At 48.7% G+C, this 20,244-nt stretch overlaps 2 protein-coding genes across 5 annotated transcripts; both read right to left on the bottom strand.

The window, feature by feature from the left end:
• Nucleotides 1-297: 297 nt before the first annotated feature.
• On the bottom strand, nucleotides 298-4,587 carry FCRLB (Fc receptor like B). Of its 3 annotated transcripts, none has more exons than XM_044266247.1 (6): nucleotides 4,557-4,587; nucleotides 4,271-4,291; nucleotides 3,684-3,938; nucleotides 2,066-2,332; nucleotides 1,110-1,388; nucleotides 298-713 (listed from the first exon to the last, which is right to left on the bottom strand). In XM_044266247.1, exons 1-6 carry the CDS (start codon nucleotides 4,585-4,587, stop codon nucleotides 298-300), a joined length of 1,269 nt encoding a protein of 422 aa, XP_044122182.1. The 3 variants fall into 3 exon arrangements, with proteins under 3 accessions (XP_044122182.1, XP_044122183.1, XP_044122184.1); XM_044266248.1 differs by having other exon boundaries at nucleotides 477-713; nucleotides 1,110-1,255; XM_044266249.1 differs by lacking the exon at nucleotides 4,271-4,291 and having other exon boundaries at nucleotides 477-713; nucleotides 1,110-1,255.
• Nucleotides 4,588-12,075: 7,488 nt separating this feature from the next.
• On the bottom strand, nucleotides 12,076-18,900 carry FCRLA (Fc receptor like A). Of its 2 annotated transcripts, none has more exons than XM_044266245.1 (6): nucleotides 18,765-18,900; nucleotides 15,630-15,647; nucleotides 15,226-15,378; nucleotides 13,986-14,252; nucleotides 13,235-13,519; nucleotides 12,076-12,403 (listed from the first exon to the last, which is right to left on the bottom strand). In XM_044266245.1, exons 1-6 carry the CDS (start codon nucleotides 18,892-18,894, stop codon nucleotides 12,105-12,107), a joined length of 1,152 nt encoding a protein of 383 aa, XP_044122180.1. In that variant the 5' UTR covers nucleotides 18,895-18,900; the 3' UTR covers nucleotides 12,076-12,104. The 2 variants fall into 2 exon arrangements, with proteins under 2 accessions (XP_044122180.1, XP_044122181.1); XM_044266246.1 differs by having other exon boundaries at nucleotides 15,630-15,644.
• Nucleotides 18,901-20,244: the final 1,344 nt, after the last annotated feature.

Here is a 20,244-nt window from a genome sequence, read left to right as displayed (position 1 = left end):
TACTGGGTCGGCATCTATGAAAAGCTAAGGGTGACTAAATAAACTTGCCAATAGAAGGCAAGTAACAGAAAGGGAGTCCTGCGAGTGGAGGAAGAGACCTGAGGACCGGCCTCATGCTTGCAGATGCTCAAGAAGATGCGACCCCAGATCGTCAGCCACCACACTTTATGATGCTCCTTTACCATCACCGCCAAACAAAGCGCGAGCAGAGATGGCTTCGCGGGGTCTCTGCAGGTGGGAAGCAGGGGAGAGGAGAGGCAGGACCCTGGAGGAGGGGACAGGAGCGCCCCCGCCCCCTCAGCTCTCCACAATAGTGGTCTCCGGGGTTCTCCCGCTCGCGGCAAAGTGGGAAGTGGAGGTCTCCAGCGTTCCCCCGTGCTCTGGGAAGGCCTGGGGCTCCTTTAATTCCAGGACCACCCGGTTCAGAAGGCCCTTGAGCAGCTGCATTTCTTGGAGCAGAAGGTCCACGTCGGGTTTCAGGGCTCCCGCGGACGGTTCCAAGGGCGTCGGCGGGACGCAGGCGGGCGGCCCAGCTGTGGGGGCTCTGCCCGCGGGGAACTGCAGCCCCGATGAGGTGGTGTTCTGGACGGAGGTGGCCGACGAGGCCGATCTGGACACCGGGGGCTTTCTGAAGGAAAGCGGCTGGTTACCCGGCGCAGACGTGGCAGCCTGGGGGACTGCGGCGGAGGTGGACGCCAAGTGCAGCGGAGAACCTGCGAACGCAACACGCGGCTCTCGCACAGCCGGCGGCGGAAGCGGGGCGCACGGGCCAGAGGGGAGTCAGGAGGGCCGGGATGGAGCGAAGGGGAGAGGGAGGAGTGAGGAAGAGGGGATGGGGTGGAGAGGAGAGAGAAAAGGGGTGGGTGAGGAGGGCAGAGGGGATGGGGTGGAGAGGAGAGAAGGGAGGGAGGGGAGAAGTGCGGAGGGCGGCGGGGGAGGCGTGGAGAGGAGAGAAGGGAGGGGGGAGTGAGGAGGGCGTAGATGGGGAGATGGAGCAGGAAGGGCCGCGCGACGCGGGGGAGACTCGGGGTGCGGAGGCGGGGCTGCCCACCGCGGGGTGGGGTGGGATGGGTTGGGGGGAAACGTGCGGGGACGGTGCGGCCACTCACCGCGCCCGGCAAGCTGCAGCCAAGGGCTGCGTTTCCGGACGCTCCGCGTGGCGGTAGCGGCCTCGCACCAGTACGACTCCAGCTCCTCGACCTCGGACTCGGGGACCGTGTACTCCGCGCCCCAGTCGAAGCGGCGCACGGGGCGGCTGTACTTGTAGAAGGCGAACTGCAGCGGCGTGTCGCGCTTCTGCGGGTGCAGGCGGGTGTCGCAGCGCACGGCCACCCCGCCGCGGGCCTCCGCCCGGCCCGTCACCCTCAGCACCGGCGCCGGGAACAGCTCTGCGGAGAGGGGTTCCGGAGGCTGAGGGTACACGGTGGGCCAGCGCAGGGGTCCCAGGGGACGAGGGCTCGCGTGTCCACCGCCCCGCGACCCCTCTGTCCTTCGGGTTTCCCGTGAGGGCTCCCCGCGGACCAGGGGACAGAGAAGGAGTGGGAGGAGCTGTGTGTGCGTGCAGACGGAGGGGGGAAGACTTCTGAAGCGTGAGGCAAGGGGCCGAGGCCTCGAAGGACGAGGAAAACTCGCAGGGGAGTCGGGGGAGAGCCGGCAAGACCCTTCCTGTCACATCCGGACTAACACCCAGTTTGATCCCCTGACTGGGGGGGGTGGCGTCCGCCTGGCTGGATGCTCCGAGCCATTCCCTCGCCCCACTAGTACAGCGACCCCGACCCCTGCCGCCCCTTTTGCCTGGGACTTGGATCGAGCTGCCCCCTATATGGAGTTCCACCCGGAGTAAGAAGCCGGAGGTGTGCGGGAAGATAGGGACACTCGTCCCCGCGCAGGCTGAGCAGCAGGGGCGCCTTCACAGCGGAGGAGAGGCGAAAGCTTCCGTGGGCTCGGGGAGAAATCTGCCTCGCGGCGGCTACTTGAACCTCCTTCCTCCCTGCCCTCCTTGGTTCCCGTCCCAGAATTTTCCAGCGCTCCATTGCCTCCCTCCCGGGGCCCCAGGTGTTCCCACCTTGCACGGTCACGGCCGCCTTGGCGGAGAACATGGGCGCGCTCTCCACCGGGATGCGCATGGTGCCCGAGCACTGGTAGCGGCCGCTGTCGCTGGCGCGCGCCTGCGGCACCGTGTAGTTGGCGCTGGAGGGGAAGTAGCGCACCGCCTTGCCGTCGTGGTAGTAGTGAAGCTTGTAGACCATCTTGTCGTACCAGCCGCGGCAGCGCATGACCAGCGGCTCGCCCTCGAACACCGCCGCGTAGGGCACTTGCAGGATCAGCCAGTCTACGACAGTCACCACAGACCGGCCTGATCCCCAGAGAAGTCCAGCCCTGGGGGTCTCCCCTTCTCCTTGGCCTCCCTGCTCCCCGTCCCTGCACGGTGGCTCGCCTCCTCCCCACTTAATACACTGCAGCCAAGCGCCCCAGGAGCCTCAGAGCTGGATGCACTGGGGGCGAGGGGAGAGGAAAGCCAATGGCCCCGTCTGCCCTTAGGGCTTAGGAAGGCAAAGATGCCTGGTTCTGGGTTCCAGCCCCATCAAAGAGTAATGGCCATCAGGATCAGGTTTACACTCCCCAGGATGCCCTAGGGGCCTTCTTCACCTGGGCTCTGCTTAGCTTTCCAGGACCATCTCAGTATTGTCGCTTGCCCAGTGTCTCCCTCACTGTCCCCACCTGCCACTCCTAATGCAGACTAAGTGCAACCTCGCCCAGCATACACGTTGGGAGCACTGTACCTGCTCTGTGCCCGGGGCCTTTGTACCTACCAAGAAGACCACCCCTTACACACACACATCTGTTTTAGTTGAGACCTACTTGTCCTGTAGGTCTAGCCTTAGACCTTTTCTCCTCCAGGAAACTTCCCTAACCCTGCAGGACAGCGCAGGGCATCTCCCACAGCACCTCACATTTATGGATCACCATCGTCATCATACCTGATCTGTTCTGGACGCCATCTGGGAAAGAACTCTGTGAGCAACAGTCCCAATCCATCTGCTACGCTATTCACAGTCGGCAGCCGCCTGCTCTCATGGCCAGTGTCTCATCTGAACTATCAACTTCCAAACAACAGACCAGAGAGTACAGGCAGGAGGTAGAGGCTATGGGAGGGATGAGCTTTGAGTCCTGAATACAAATCGTGGCCCATCAGGCTAAGATGATGTGATATTTCCTATCAAGTAGCTAATCCTGTACTCTAAAGAATGAACTATCGCTATTTTCTTCAGAGAAGCATCGTGCTGTTCAATCAGGAGTAATTCTCCCAGCTGCACACAGCCTGCCCAGGGACCCTCACTCCCTACCCCCCTTGCTCTTCCCTGTCCTTCGCTGACCCCTCCTCCAAAGTTCCCTGTCCAGTACCCCAGGCCCTTAGAGCCTCTGCCCTTCTGAGCTAGTCTCACAAATAAGCACAAATGTTTATTGCTTCCCACTCAGGCAGAGGGGTGAGGGGACCTTTGGGGTCAGACAAGCCTTACCTCCTCTCTCACATAACGCCATGCAGGCCTCCACATCTGCAGAGAACCCAGATAATCCCCACTCCCCGCCCCAGATGGAGTGGCCTGATGTTCTCTCCCACTGGAGGGCCAGTAAGTCCAGGGGAGATGAGCGGAGTCCCACCCCCAGGCTCAAACACTCACCGTTGGAAACAGAGAGGTGGATGGGGTCACTGACAGGTGCTCCCCGAGTCTGGCATCGATACACCCCTGGTGTCTGTACCTCGATGCTCTTCTTGTGGGAAGGCAGAAGGAGGTGGCCCGAGTACCAGAGAGTGCTGATGGGCCGGAGCTCCAGAAGCGGAGGGTGGTACCCATCACAGCGCAAGGTTACCCGCTCCCCCTTGAAGATGGTGGTCCAGGGCGGGTGTAGAGACAACGTGGGCTTCTCCAGAGTAGCTGGGGGTGGGTGGGAGGGGGGCCAGTGTGGGCCAGAGAATCAAGGCGAGGTGCCCAGAGTGTGGTCTGAGGTTGGCCAATCTGAGCAAACTCCAGCTTCCAGGACCCAGCCCACATGACCAGACCGTCCCCGTGGCAGGACACACCACACCGGACTGCAAGCTCCCAGGACCCATTTCGGAGTGCTTAGAAGTAAACTGAGTCACAGGGATTGAGGAGACATGGGAAGAGACACTGTCCCACAATGGCCAGGAAGTGGGGAGGCCCAAGTAGGTCACTTGGGGGCGGTGTGGAAGTTGTCAAAAGTTGGGCTGAGGGATGTAAAGACTCACCAGCTCGCCCACCGCTTGGGACTGCAAAATGAGAGTGAAGGAGAATGTCAGGGATGAGAGGAAAGTGAGGTACCTCTTCACCTAGAGGAAAAACTCCATGGGTCTCAAGACCTCGTTTTCTTCTGCTTTTAGTTTCCCTGGCTCTGAGAAAACCCCCTTCTCTTTATCCTCGAAAAACAGTGAACTACTGTTTGGAATTGGGGACTATCGCCACACACACACACACACTGGTCCCCTCTCCCCTACAGCCAATCCCTAGGCTGTTGGTGGTGCACGGAGGACTCACCGAGGAGCAGAAGGGCTGTCAGTGCCCACATGACGGACCTGCCCTCAGTGGCTGCGGGACGACGTCTGCAATCAGTTTTTAAGTGTTTTGTTCCACCGCTGTTCTCTTTTTTCCTTAACACCATGTCATAATTTCATCTTTCATCCTCACAGCAACCAAAGAGGCAGAGACGATTCATGTCTCCATTTTACTACTGGAAAGGCTGACCAGTGCTGACCCCTGCGCCCCGATGCGGGGGCACTGCTCTCCTCCTACCCATTCTCAATTCCTGAAAATGGTGACTGCAGACAGCAGCACGCGGGCTGCATAAGTGTCAGCCCTCCGGTGTCCCAGGCACCAGGCACCGTCTTCCCCAGCACCCCTGAAGCCACCTCACATCTCAGTTCAGCCCCAACCCCTACAGAGAAGGCATTCGGAGTAGAGTTTATGCCCTCTGCAGCCTTAGAAAGTCACATCGCACCCCAGACGGTGACAGGTGACCCTGTCTCCTTCAGGCTCCCACTGACATCCCCCTCCCATTCCACCTGCCCCCACTTTCCAGCTGGCCCTGTAAACCTCAACTGACAGAAATACCTCCCCATGTCCTCAAGGTCTACCTGGGGCCTTTATTCTGCTCATTCCCTGCTGGTGCGAGGCCTTGGGAGGCTGGCCCTGGGGTCCCTGTCCCCAGAGCTCAGCCTCCTGAGTGGACACAAGGGTAGGACTCGCCAACCACCTTCCCTGTCACTGTTTTCTGAAGTTCCAGTTAAGAAGGGAACTGCAATGCGTTCCCCCTTCTTTCTCCCTTCCCGAAAATTTAAACCCTCAGAAAGGTTGTTTTGGACCCCCCTCCAGCATCTCTCACCCTCCAGCATCTCCACTCCCTGTGCCTTCCTCCCTCTAACCCTCCCTGCAAGCTCTCCCCACCCAGCTTACCTGGTGGAGAGAGGTCACTGCATCAGCCCCTCAGAAACTTCTCAGATCTGACCTCCCAGCTCTAATTCTTGTGCTTCGAGAGCCATGTGATCATACCCTAAGCAATGGGGAACCTGAATTCTCAGGTAAATACTTAATGAATTTTCCAACCTGATTGTATGTCTCCTTGGACGGTCTCCTATCCTCACCTGTGGTCTTAGAGTACCAAGCACCTCTTTCCTCTGGGACTGTGGCAGGGAGGAAAAGGACAATATATTCAACACTGTCAACTACCTTAAACAGTCTTCTCCCTCTCTTGCTGATAGCGACTACTCCACTCCGAGAATTCCCTCATGGTTGTTCTTTATATGGCAGCTTTTGTTAAAAATGCAAGTGCCCTGGTGGCTCAGTTGTTAAGTATTCAGAGATTAAGCCCCACATCGGGCTCCCTGCTCTGTGGGAAGTCTGCTTCTCCCATTCCGGTTTCCCCTTCCTGTATTCCCTCTCTCACTGTCTCTCTCTCTCTGTCAAATAAATAAATAATAAAATAAAAATATATTTTTTACAAACATATAATATATTTTTATCCCCAGGGGTACAGGTCTGTGAATCGCCAGGTTTTACACACTTCACAGCACTCACCAAAGCACATAGCCTCCCCAATGTCCATAACCCCATCCCCCTTCTCCCAACCCCCCTCCCCCCAGCAACCCTCAGTTTGTTTTGTGAGATTGAGTCACTTATGGTTTGTCTCCCTCCCAATCCCATCTTGTTTCATTTATTCTTGTTTCATTTATTCATTTTATTTTAAAATAAAAATATTTAAAAAATGCAAATGGCTCGGGGCACCTGGGTGGCTCAGTGGGTTAAGCCTCTGCCTTCGGCTCAGGTCGTGATCTCAGGGTCCTGGGATCAGGGTCCTGGGATTGAGCCCCCTCATTGGGCTCTCTGCTCAGCAGGGAGCCTGCTTCCCCCCCCCCCCCACTCTCTGCCTGTTGCTCTGCCTGCTTGTGATCTCTGTCAAATAAATAAATAAAATCTAAAAAAAAAATGCAAATGGCTCTTAGGGAAATGTGGTTGGTCATTTAAGGTAGGCTGGCCATTTCAGATCCTGTTTGTGGACAGATTTTAATAAAAGACAGATAGTCATATATGGATCTGAAAACTCATATGGCTCTGAAAAGCAGGGACCTGATTACACCAAATATTCATGAGGTGTATAGTCTTCCTGAAAATCTCTAGACTCATCGATAGACTTCCTGTCATACTGTGCTCATAATCTGGCTTGAAGCATCTCCCACCCAACGTATCCTTATTCCGCGCTTCCTTCTGCATTTTCCCCCATGTTTGATCTTTTTCTCCATCCAAGACTTTTCCCGGCAGAATTCTAATTCTTCACCTCTTTGCTGTGCAGAGATGTAGCAGTTATCACTTGTTACCTGAGCAATTCTTGGAAGCCCTTCATGACGTAATTTATGGACAAGATACGCCATCTTCCGCTAAGAGTTCGGATGACCAAAATGTTCTCAGTGACGATGACAGTGCTGTTGCTGCTGACCATGATGGCGACAGTGCCTCCTTTCTCTCCGTGAGTGCTGGAGCAGGGAGCACCTGAGCCCACGGACACCCCATTCCTGTGTTTAATCCCGACAAGGGGCCATTGAGGAGGATGATTAGTAACCGAGGTGATAGAGCTGGGATTTGAGTAGAAGTCCATCTCACTCCAAAACGTGCGCTGTCTCTCCTGCTCACAGCAGCCTGTCACCCCAGACTGGTCAGGTCCCCTCTCCAGGTCTATTATTCATTTTTTACCTCTATGTACACTACCCTTCTCCTCTGCCCCCCACGAGTACCCATGGAGAGATGCTTTTCAGATGTACCCGATACACACATGTGTTCATCCCTGAAGAATGTCTTGTGTTATTGATATACATAAATGGTATTGTGTTCTAGGCATTATTTTCTCTTTAAGAGAAAAAGCCAGAGGGAAGAGGAGTTTGCCCAGTCCCCTACCCCTCCTTCCCCGTTTCTATGACTGAACTGAGATATCTCATCTCATCTTCTCTGGCCCTCGGACTGGGATTTATACCATCAGCTGTCCTGCTTCTCAGGCCTTTGGACTCAGACTGAATTACATCTTCCTGGGTCTCCAGCGGCAGACGCCCCATCGTGGGACTTCTCAGGCTCCATAATCTCATGAAGCAATTCCTCATTCTCTCTCTCCCTCTCTCTCTTTCTCTCTCAGCCTCTGACAACCACCATTCTACCATCTGCTCGCGTCTATTTTAGATTCCACACATAAATAATATTTGCCTTTCTGCGTCTGGCGTATTTTGCATAGCGGAATGTCTTCCAAGTTCATCCATGCTGTTGTGAGTGGCAGGACTTTCACACATGCACACGCAAGTCTCACGTTTCCTTCATCCCTTCGTCTTCGATAGACGTTTAGCATTTAGGTCGTTCCCACACTTTGGCTACTGTGAACAGTACTGCATCGAGCTTGGGAGTGCAGATATCTCCTTGAGATAACGATTTTGTCTCCTTTGAATATGACTCCAGAAGTGGGATTCCTGCTCATAAGATTGTTCTTTATTTTTTAAAAAGATTTTATTTATTCATTTGAGGGAAAGAGAGAGAGAGAGAGAGAGAGAGCGAGGGAGTGAGCATGCATGAGGTAGGGAGAGGGGCAGAGAGGGAGAAAGAGTCAGACTCCTCTTGAGCAAGGAGCTGGACTCGGGGCTCCATCCTAGGACCTGGACATCATGATTTGAGCCAAAGGCAGATGCTTAACCATCTGACCTACCCTAGAGAACTTTTTTTTTTTAAGGTTTATTTATTTATTTGAGAGGGGGAGAGAGAAAGAGTGAGCGAGCAAGGGAAGTGACAGAGGGAGAGGGAGAGAGAGAATCTCAAGCAGACTCTACTCTGACCACAGAGCCCTACAAGGGGCTCGATCTCACAACCCCGAGATCATGACCTGAGCCAAAACCAAGAGTTGGACGCTTAACCCACTGCACTACAGTGTCCCTCATAAGACAGTTCTATTTTTAACTTTTTAAGGAGCCCCCCCCATACTGTTTTGTACAGTGGCTGCACCAGTTTGTATTCCCACCAGCAGTGCACAGAGCTCTCTCTCCTCCAAATTCTCATCACTACTTCTGACTTCTTGTCTTTCTGATACTAGCCAGTCTCACAGGTGTGCACTGTATCTCCTAGTGGTTTTGATTTGCATTTTCCTGATGACTGGTGATGTCGAGCGCCTTTTCACATACCTGATGGACATTTTTTGGTTTTATTTTGAGAAACGTCTATGCAGGTCCTTGCCCATTTTTAATTCAAGTTATTTGTTTTTTTTCCTATTTAATTGTAAGAGTTCCTTATATATTTCGAATGTTAATGCCTTATCAGATAAATGGTTTGCAGATATTTTCTCCCATTTCATAGATTTCCCTTTCACTGTGCTTACTGTTTCAATTGCTGTGCTGTTGTTGTGGATTTTTTTCCTCACAGATGTATAACAGAATAAAGGAACATGTAGCACAATCAACTTATGACTTTATAAACTTCAGTTGAACTCTTCTTTGAAAACCAAGGTCATGTTAAATTTATTTTTTATAGCACTTTTTTTCCCCTAACAACACAATATTCCATATACAAATGTCAAATTAAATGAAGATTCTTCAGTATTGAAAAAAAAATTAGCTATTTTGTCTGACCTGATTAAGATTGGGGAAAATGTGTGAAACACACACAGTCATGACTTTCAGGTCAACAAAGGTTCACCAAATTCAGTAATACTGAGGGTACACTGGGGCAGTCTTTAACAGGTTGGAATGATTACATGAGGAGGATCAATAGAGGAAAGAACTACTCCACATAGTAGGTAACAAACTTGGCTTTTGTTACATCTGAGAAAAAATAAAGACAGCAAACACATAGGAATTTGAAAATAATTTAGAGAATATATATATTTAAAGGAAACCTAAATTCTTACTCAGAGAAGATTTTTAAAATTACTAATAATTTATATGTACCTATGTGTTTCTCCCTCATGGTCTCCCCAGTCAGCCTGTCAAGGTAACTAATACCCTGATCTTGGTGTTTCCACATTCATGCCTTTTAAAAAGTTTATCCTATGCTAGTATAAGTGCCTAAACAATATATTCTTGTACTAGTTTTTAAATTTCTATAAAGAGTGTCTTACTATGTGGTATCTTTCCCCTCAATGTTATATTCCTGATATTTTTTATATTGCTTCATTTTAGCTATGGTTTAATTTTTTACTGTTGTATAGTATTCCACTCTGAAAATAGCACAGTTTTCCCATTTTTCTGTTGGTGGACAACTGAATTGATTCCAAAGTTTTGCTTTTACAGATAGTGCTATTATGAACATTATTGTACTTGTCTTCTGATACACATACACTAAAATTTATTTGGGGCATATATACCCAGGCATTGGATTCAACTTCACAACACAGTGGTTGTGCTTGCTATCTGACATTGACTTCAGAGACAAAAATCTAACATGGCTGCACTGGGACTTCTGTGGATTACAGAATCCTAGACTGCACAGCCATAAACCCAAAGCATAACAATTCATCTCCCCCCACCCAAACTCCCCAGGCTAGAGGGGCAGAAGGAAACAAGTAAAAGCCCTCCCCCCATTCTTTCAGCTCTGTTCTTGCCTTACCCCTGATGATGGGAGATCCTTTTCTTGAGGCTTCCAAGTAGTTGACTAGGCTAGGTCCCCCAGGACAGAGTCTGGAGATTTTGCTGATGTCAGACATGACACTCATCCTGTAAGGTCCAGCTTAATTTCGATCTCCTTCTAGGTATCGTCCCTTATCCTGGCCCAATTCAATTCAACTAACAGAATTTTAGTGCTTAACTATATCTCATTAAACTAGACACCAAAGAATCAATGTGGCACAAAGAGGTCAAGGAGCTCTCAAAGAGCTCACTCTCCAAAAGAAGTAAGGTTTAAAAAAAAAATCAGATGCAGTGCGATGATAGAGGCGTACATAGACACACGGATGAGGAGTGCAGAGCTGACACTTATCTCAGTCAGCTGTATCCATGACTTCCTTCCTGGATCTCTGATAGTTTTTCTTATCTGTACACGGATTCTTTATTCAGCATGAGAGTTTGCATTCATGACAATGGTACCATTTGCTGAAATCAACCCCACGTGAAATGGTTCTAACATAGTATATCCAGCATGGTCCTCTGGCAATTGAGCTTCCATGTTTTCAAATCCACCAAAGTCAAGAAATACCTTTGGTCATCATTTCTTATGACTCCCATTCACACAACTGTGAGCTGATCCTCTCAGGCTGCAAAGAAGTTTATCAGCCTTTTCCAGTTCCCAGCTGGCTCCTGATCCTTCCCCCTGACGGTGTTAGGAACCACCATAAAACTTGCATTTTGGAGAGTGCTAGGAACCACCATAAAACTCATATTTTAATATCCAGCATGATTCTATTCCTTTGTTTCCTTGTGGCATGTCTGGAGTGATCACACGCACATTTTTGTAAATCACTGTGGGTCAGTATTGCACAGAATAAATGGCACAAAGAAAAAATAAGGTGGATAACATTGTACCACATGATTTAGGATAACATGGTAGAATGCTCATTGACTGAGGTCATTCTAAAATGGTGTGCAAACCCATTGACCAAAGGTTACTGTAGAGTCTGTCAACCTATCTTTCATTGGCTGTGACTTACAATAGAGTCCAAATGCAGAAAAAAGCATCATTATGGTACCAAAATAAACTCAAATATGTCTTTAAAAATATTTCAGAGACAAGTATATTAAAACCCAAAATTGCTGTTTTGGCAATGTTATGCTTGATCATGTATTTCTGAGTTTAGTAGGATCCTGTGGGAAATTTTTACACACCCTCCTTTTATTGCTTTATGGAAAAGCATATTACTGCTCCTTTATCCCAAAGTCTAAACCCTCTGTAGACAGAGACACTATCTAATCAGTATACTTAACATAGCACAAATTTTGATAGGTCATAGAGGCCAACAAAATACCAGCATGTAATTAATATCTGCTGAATGATGCTGGAGGGGGCGGCAAGTAGAAGAAGCAAGGGACCACCCCAGAGTCTAACACCTAGCTTCCATAAGGCTGAAGTTTCTTAATCTCAGCACTACTGACCACTTTGGGCGAGATAATCTTCTGCTGTGGGGGCTGTCCATAGTGTTATTTGATGGTTAGCAGCACCTTTGGTTTCTACTCACTAGATGCCGATTGCACTAACCCCACAATGTGAAGACCAAACATGTCTCTAGACATTGTCAAGTGTCCCCTTTGGTGGGGGTGGGGGATTGCCTCCAATTGAAACTGCTGCATTAAATCCATCTCACTGATTTTCTTTCAATCACCAGATTCTGGTCTGGGCAAAGGAAGGTAACTCCTGGTCTACAGAGATCAGAACTTAAGTTATGAGCGAATATACAATTATGGCTAAATTCTGAGGATCACTCTGTGCACATTTATTTATACTCACCCATCTCTGTTACTCTAACAAAATACTAGGCAATTTGTAAGACTATTTATGTGTGTGTAAAGGACAGAAAGAGGAAAAGTAGAAAAAGTCAAATTTATTGGGAGTAGTTGAGCAACACTGCAAGTGAATTATTTACTCATATTTGGCAGAACCCTTTATGGTCTCAAGCTTCAGGAGGGCAGATAAGTTCCTCAGTTCTGTGACCAGGTGACCGAGGAGAGCTCTCATATCCTGCATTTGTTTGAGAAGAATGCCCATCTGGTGATGCAGATGGGGATCTGGCACCTGCTTAGGAGTGGAGAAGCCTGGATCCTTCGAAGGGGTGGACAGTGGAGGCTGAGGTCCAGGGGAGGCTGCTGGAATAGGTTCTGGAACAGCTGATTTCTGAGGAGCTGGATTCAAGGTGGGGGATGCAGTCGAGCTGGAGGGACCTGCATTTTGGGGTAAGAGGCACATATTATCAGAGTGAAGTCTGACTCTGGCCCTAACCTCATATTCGTGGTCAATCTTTCTTGTTTTCTGAAAGTGGCTGCAGCAGACAGCTGAAGACTCCCTTATGGTCAAAATTGGAATCTGAAGCTTGGCTACCTCAGTTTGAAAATCTTTAGTGATGAGGCTTCATCATTATAGGGCTATAGATATTAGCCAATTCTTACTCTATCAAGGCAGAACCTAATTCTGGACAGTGTGGATGTGGTCATTGGTTCTAGGTCAACATCTTCACTGTATATGACATTAGTGTAATTCCTTGTCTTTGTGCCAGCCTTCAGTGTTTTGAGGACACCTCCACTGGCCCCTTGGGTCAACTCCTCTTCAAGATGAGTATCTTCTGCTCCCTCCATTATTTTTCTTATGACATGGCTTCAAGCCCCTCATTGCCCTGGTTACCACCTCCTCTGGATATATTATTTCAGGTCAAGTGCAGCCTTTTAAATTGGGGGTCCTTGAACTGAACATAAACTCCAGACTACCTCATCTTCATTCTAGATACTATATTCCTGTGGATTCCCATAGTTCATGTAGGGAGCAGAAGGTCTACGGGACAGCAGCTGTGGAGCTGGCTCAGGTCTTGGTTTGGTGAATTGTGCATCGTGGTCTGAGAAAGAAGTTCCCTATCTGTGTTCTCTTCCATCCCCAGGGACTCTGGCTTATTATTCCTGACTTCTCTGTGTCCTTCTTAACCTACTTATACCAAACCCCAGCTCATGGGTTCAGTCTTCCCTCACTTTTCATACACATCTGACAAACACGCACTAACTTACCCTGTACCCGGATCTCCAGCTTGGAGCTCTGTTTCCAAACTTGGTTGTCCTCAGTGGCTGCCTCACACCAGTAGGACCCAGAGTGTGCCTCTGAAGCTGTGGGGATCTGTAGTTCTGGGGAGAGGCCTCTGTCACGCACTATCCTGCTGTCCTTATAGAAGGAGTAGAAGAGGCGGGCGGTTGACCTCTGCAGGGGCAGTTTTGTCTGACAGCTCAAGGTCACCGGGTCTCCATCTTGAGGCTCAGCTGAGGGGGTGGCTCTGAGAAGTGGGACTGGAAATAGTTCTGAAGGAGAGAGAGGTGAGAAAGAAGAGCTCAGCCATCATACATTCAGGTGGACCCATGCCGGGCAAAGAACCCAGCCACAGTTTCTTCCCACTATTTCCATCAGTAATAAACACTCTTAGCAAAGCAGGATCTGAGCCTTTCAAATCTTCTCTCTCTTCAACTAAACAAGATTAGGAAAGACCCAGAGATGGACAAATCTGACAATAGTCCAGATGCCCCATCAGTGAACACTGGGAAGCACAGATCTGTAGGATAGAGCTGTGGGAAACACACTGGGCTTGGAGAGGGCTGAATATCTTGAGAACGTAATACTGAGATGCTGTCTCTCCTGAAACCCAACTTGGGCATTTGCCAGAAACCTGTTCCTTAGCCTTCAGTGATCTTGCCACCTTCAATGACAGTCTTGGTCCCTCTGTGTCTCTCCACCTCCCCTTGCCATAATTACGTTCCCTTCAGCTCTTACCTTGGACCTTGATGGCCACAGGAGATGCTGTTTCTGGGCTCCCAGGACCAGGGCTTCTGAAGATGCCACTGCAGTGGTAGTGCCCACTGTCAGCCTCTCGTACCACGGCAATGGAGAGTTCCCTCTTGGGTCCAGGAGGACCCATTGCTGAGCCATCTCGGTAGAAGGTCACTTGGGTCAATGGCCAGTCTTGCCAGGCCTGGCAGCGTAGAATCAGTGGGTCTCCTTCAAATATAGGGCTGACTGGACCTTGGAGGATCAGCCAGTCTGTGGCCCAAAGCAAGAGTTGAGTGTGACCCACTGCCTTCCTTGGGAGTTCCCCAGGCTACCCACATAGACTTCTCCCTAAGCTTTCTTTGAGAGTCCAGGTAATTCTTGCCCTAGTTGGGAAAGCAGAACAAGTTCTTTAAAGACTAAGACTGAGGGAACCCTGGCTTTTGTGGGCTGAGTATGACGAAGAAGGCACAGTAGTCCCCTCTCATCCATAGTTTTGTTTTCCATGGTCAACTGCAGTCCAGAAGCAAATGATCCTCCTTCTGATATATCATCAGAAGATCAATAGTATGGGGTGCCTGCATGGCTCAGTGGGTTAAAGCCTCTGCCTTCGGCTCAGGTCATGATCCCAGAGTCCTGGGATCGAGCCCCACATCGGGCTCCCTACTTGGAGGGTGCCTGCTTCCCCCTCTCTTTCTCTCTGCCTGCCCCTTTGCCTACTTGTTATCTCTGTCAAATAAATAAATAAAATCTTAAGAAAAAAAGAAGATCAATAGTAGCCTAACACTACATCACAAGACCTAGTCATTCCCCTCCCTTGCCTTATCAAGTAGGCATTTTATCATCTCATATCATCACAAGATAGATAAGTATTAGCACAATAAGGTATTTTGAGAGAGGGAGAGACCATTCTTACAACTTTTACCATGGTACATTGTTATAACTATTCTATTATTAGGTATTGTTTCTAATCTCTTGCTGACCTCTTACTATGCCTAATTTATATTTTATCATAGGTATGTATGTATAGAAAGAACAGTATATTTAGGCTTTCGTACTCTCTGCAGGTTCAGACATCCACTGGGGGGTTTTGGAACATATCTTCCATGGATAAGTGGGGGGGGGAGCTACTGTATCTCATCCCATGGCCAGTTTCCTAGGGGCAACTTCCTGAGTGGTTGGCGGGCTGAACAGGCAGGTTTGGGAAATGGGAGAAAGAGAAGGCCTGTACTTCCCAAGACCTCACCGTAAGACACAATCAGATGGAAGGGTTTACTGAAAGTGTAGCCCTTGACCTGGAAGTCAACTTCCCCTGGGGCTGTGAAGTCCTCCTGGGAATCGCAGCTGCTGTCCTGGGTCCTGACCGGTCCTTCACATTGCAGCATCTCAAAGCCGGCAGCTGAGGAGGGCATGGTTTGAGAACCAGAAAACAATGTTGTGACGTGGAGGAAGAAGACAGAAGACTTCCCTCCACAAGGGAATCTCCAGGGGAGTCATCCTTTTTAGAATGAAAAGGGGAAGATGCCAAAACCTATACGGGTCTCTTGAACCAGTACTTTAAACTTGATTCACTTGCTTTCCAAGGTTTTCAGTGAATGGACTGTGGTATGAGGAAGAGGGCAGGGAGAGAATGGCAGAATGTGAACTCACCAGCATGACATCCAGCTGCTGGCACAGGAAAACAGAGGCCAAAGGCAACGATGACCCCAGAGCAGGTAGTCACAGGACACAAGGGAAAGGCAGATGATCAGATTTTAACACTTACTGGCAGGTGTTTAATGTACACCACATACCACGAGACACTTGTACACATGATTTTACTTAGTCTTGACAAGTTTTCTAGGTATGTGATTTCATGTCCCATTTTATAAAGTTAAGAGAAACAGGCTTAGAATAGTTCAATAACTTCCCCAAAAATTCAAAAGGAGTAGGAAATGGAGCAAGAAAGAAAGGTTGTCTGAGTCCAAAAATCAGTGTTCTCTTCACTTCACTGTTTAGACTTGATCAGCTGTAGGTCTCAGACCTTCCTTGGGGATTTCCTTCCAGATTTTCATTCTCCCAAAATTCCCTTGGCTCTCCATCCAAGAATATATTATCTACCAATGAGTTTTCAGGACCTAGTGGTGTCTCCTCCTCCCTTGCTGCCTCCTTTCAGGTCTTCATTTTTCAGCTATCTCAACCTTGATGCCCACTGTCCCCTAATCTTTCCATGGCAGCTGTAGAGCCCTTACAATGTCCTTCTCTCTGCTCCAAACCTCTGTTTCCAGTCTGTACTGGTAACTGTGGAACAATTCTTTCTTGGCTTCAAGGTTGAATCTTCTCACTGCTTCTCCTCCATCTATCTCTTCGCTCTATGGTTGACTCAAGCAAGGTAATTTCCATTCTTCCCATTTTCATTCCTGCTTCTTGTCCCTTAATCCCTCTCCCCTTCTTCCAGCCCCATAACCATTCCCATACACTCAGTCCTTCACTCCATTCTTTCCTGATCCACTTGCCTTTATTCCACTTCTGAAAGCCCAAAACTCTTCTTCTACCCTGTAACTTCCCCTAGCAAGGTCCTTTTCCACTTCCTAATTTTCACTGCATCAGTACCAGGTGTTTTCTTTAGATCCTGCTTCAGCTCCCCTCGCCACCCCGCTGCTACCTTTTTCAGTTCCTCTGCTATCATTCAACTAGACTTAGCCTCCACTCCATTTTGAAAATGAACTTGTGGGTTGCCAGGCACTTTCACTCAGTAAATTATGTGGTAGGTATTAGGCTCATTTTATGAATAAGAAAATGGAATTAGAGGGGCACCTGGGTGGCTCAGTTGGTGAAGCATCTGCCTTCAGCTTGGGTCATGATCCCAGGGCTCTGGGACTGAGACCTGCATCAGGCTCTCTGCTCAGTGGGGAGTCTGCTTCTCCCTCTCCTGCTACCCCTCCCCGACCCCAGCTTGCGCTCACTCACTCTCTCTCTCAAATAAATAAAATCTTTTTAAAAAAAGAAAATGGAATTAGAGAGATAAAAAGTGAATTTTCCAAGGTGACATAGGGCTAGTTAATAGAAGAAGAACAGCATGAAACCAGAGCATCTGGAGTTCTTGCCATGATATCAGTGCTGTGTCTTCAGTCACCCAGTCCTGTTTCTACTCCAGTAAAAGGATTCAACAATTTTTTTTTTAATCAGGGACAAAGTAGATGCTAAAAATTCAAACATAAATTTGACAAGGTTAAAAAACAAAAGCAAAAACAAAAAGCGCTGTCCCTGTCTACAAATAACTCAGTTTAGTGGACAGTAAGGTCATATGAGGAGATGATTTCATGAGGAAGAAGGTAATAACAAAGACACGCAACAGGCAGTCACTGGGGCAGAAAGAAGGGTTCAAAGAAGCTTCCCTGGAAGATGGCACCCATGCAGAATCTTCAGGGGATGCCCAAAAGTTTGTGAATGAGAGGGAATGGGGCCATGGAAAGAGATCATTTCAAATAGAGGTAGGAATGTGAGCGCAGCTTGGACATAGGGAAGAACGTGGTGTGTGAGTGGATAAATACGAGCTGGTTGGGGCATATTTCAGTGCAATATGCAGGCCTCCAGGATAATAGCAGAGACTGAAGTGCTAAATAGGAACCAGGCAATGGTGGGCCTTGTGTGCATTGGCTGCAGAGCGCAGAATCCATTTCAAGGGCACAAGGCTGAGACACAGAGGTTAGTCAGGAAGTTACTGGACTATCCAAAGTCCGCAATGATGAGGGCTTTTCCTAGCATCCCATTAGTTCTGTCTTTGAGAACAGTTTAGAAGATACACTTTGCCAAACTTGCTGATTGATCATATGCAGAGGATGAAGAGGGAGGAGTCTAGGTGTTCTCCCAAGTTTTTAGCCTCCATGCCTGGGTGGGTAGTTATGAACTGAGACAGACACAGTGAAAGATGAAATTAGGGAGAGGTAGGGGCCAAGAGGACAGCTCTGGTAATATTGGACTGAGATACTTGTGAAACATGCAGATAGATATGTCTTGTGCAAAGTTGGATCTTTGTGAAACTCAAAAGCACAATTAGGGTTGGCGATACAACTTTGGATTCTTAAGTAGATAGCTGAAGTGGTAAAAATGATACAGATAAATGAACTCACTAAGGGGATTGTGTAAAGAGTGTAGGGTAGGGAGGCAGAAATGCAGCAGTAGAAAACACCAGCCTATAAAGGGAAGAGAATAGAAGCCACCAAAGAGACAAAGACAGGTACATGGAGTGCAAGGATAAAATGGCATGTGGACAAAGACTCATACATGGAATGCAAGGAGAAAATGGCATGTCGAAGTTAGGCAAGTAGAGAATGCCAAGAAAGAATAAGTGACCAACACTGCCCAGTGCAGCAGACAAGTCTAGCAGCAGAAAAACAAAAGTGTGGGCAGCGGCGCAGTCATTATGGAAGTCATTGCACCCTAGGCAAAACTGTTTCTAGTGGAAGCCAGACTGGGAACACTGAGGTATGAGTGAGAAGTGAGGAAGTGCAGAAAGCAAGTGCAAACTACTCTTTCAAGAAATTTGAGAAAAGGAAGGAAAAGGGTTCAGATGGTAGCTCAATGGGGTATTACAGTCAAGTACACTTTAAGAATGGAAAAGGCTTGAAGATTTTTATATTCAGAAAGAGCCATTCAATCCAGCACACCAGACATTCTAATACCTATCCTTCATTTCCTACCTGTACATTGCTTCTCTGGACCAAAGTCAGTCCACGTATCTTTCCATTGATCAAAGTCAGGCATATCTCCAGGCCCACACCAACGTTTGAACATATCACTTACCCAGTAGCATCTGTACTGCCCAGAGCATGGTAGGAGAAAAGAGGACTCCAGCTGTGAGGACACAGCCCAGCTTCATGGTGACTCTGTTTAGGTCTTCTGCAGCCTCTAACACACTGATTTTCATCAACATGAAACCTCTCAAATTAGAAAAGAGGAAGTAATCTAACTGTCTCATCTCCTTGCATCTGGGGCCTATTTTCAACTTCGTGATTGGCTTTCACCAGTCAGATTTGGCTAAGGTGACCCCAGCATCATCTACACCCTTAGGGTTGTGGATGAAGTATCGGCACTCTCAGTTGTTCAAGAACTGCCCCACAGAGCTCAGAGAACTTCCCAAGCACATAATTGTCTGATATCCTTCTGGACTTCATGACACCCTGGGAAGGGCCAGTGCAACAACCCTTCATTTCACTGGTGAACCAACTGGGGACAAGAGGGAGGAAACTGCTTAAAGGCAACACGGAAATTCACTGGGAGAGCAACGATGAGAATTCATGTCCTGCCCTATCTTGCTCCAAGGCTTCCATGTTTCTAGTGACCAGACTGTCAGAGGGGGAAGTAGGTTGGCAATGGCACCCGATCAGATATCAGATTAGTCCCTTGAGCGCTCCAACCATCCAAAGCCCTCACAAATTTGTACGCAAATTTCTCTATTCTCATGTCTCAGCTCTCTGTTTCTGCAGCAAGATTAAGGCTATTCAGCCTCAGAGGAAATCTGAGTATGAGGCAGGGAGAGTCCCCTGGGAAAGAGGAGAGGAAAGAAGAAAATTGACTTCCAGTGGACACAGCAGTAAGCCCAGGGCTCAGGCTCAGGGCCAAAGCTTGAGCCACTGATCCTGGGGAAATTAGAGACAGGAGGCATCTGATAGCTGGAGAAACCTAAGGAGACTCAGGAATAAGGGTGATATGGAGGCTGTAGCATCTCTCTGTGGCTCCAGGTGGCCTTATGGGAACTGTTGTCCTTGCCTCTGAATGTTTGCTGTTAGATCGAGTCCTCCTTAATGGCAAAGCTCATACCTCTTGTCCCAGGGACGACACTCCTTAACCCTCCCCATCACAATACTCACCATGAGATGAAACAAGTCATCAGAAATGGGAGAAATGCAGTCCTGCTTGAAGGCAGAGGGAGGGCCAGCATGACCCTTCAACTGTGCAAAAACCACAGATCAGAGCAGACATATTAGCAACAAGAGCATGAGAGAACGGATATTTCTCTATCTAAAATAAGTGCTTAGAATAAATTTTCCATTATCAGAGAGGCATATATTTTTGTGCAGGTGGCCCCAGGGAATCCATTGGGGGTTGAATATGGGCGTGGGGAGTCAGTGAGGCAGTAAGCCTTGCAGCTGACGTGATGTGAAAGATCTAGCAGCCTCAGAAGAGGAAGAAAATTCTTGGCCAGACCTGACCAAAATTAAGAAAATGAAATGTGTTTATATGGACCTCCACTCCTAATACTCCCTAGAACAGAGTCTCAAGG

Source organism: Neovison vison, chromosome 10 (genome assembly GCF_020171115.1).
Source record: "Neovison vison isolate M4711 chromosome 10, ASM_NN_V1, whole genome shotgun sequence".
NCBI classification, from domain to species: Eukaryota; Metazoa; Chordata; class Mammalia; order Carnivora; family Mustelidae; genus Neogale; species Neogale vison.
The sequence above is the reverse complement of the archived record's forward strand: the minus strand, read 5'-3'. Positions and strand labels throughout refer to the sequence as shown.

Excerpts from the sequence above, each read along its gene's own strand:
- FCRLB (XM_044266247.1), bottom strand. The coding sequence starts at position 4,587 with ATGTGGGCACTGACAGCCCTTCTGCTCCTCG. Across the intron at positions 2,333-3,683 it reads CCACCTCTCTGTTTCCAACG|ACTGGCTGATCCTGCAAGTG; the intron begins GTGAGTGTTTGA and ends TGACTGTCGTAG. Across the intron at positions 714-1,109 it reads GCTGCAGCTTGCCGGGCGCG|GTTCTCCGCTGCACTTGGCG; the intron begins GTGAGTGGCCGC and ends TTGCGTTCGCAG.
- FCRLA (XM_044266245.1), bottom strand. The coding sequence starts at position 18,894 with ATGTTGATGAAAATCAGTGTGTTAGAGGCTGCAGAAGACCTAAACAGA. Across the intron at positions 13,520-13,985 it reads TGTGGCCATCAAGGTCCAAG|AACTATTTCCAGTCCCACTT; the intron begins GTAAGAGCTGAA and ends TCTCTCCTTCAG. Across the intron at positions 12,404-13,234 it reads GCTGGAGATCCGGGTACAGG|GTCCCTCCAGCTCGACTGCA; the intron begins GTAAGTTAGTGC and ends CCCAAAATGCAG.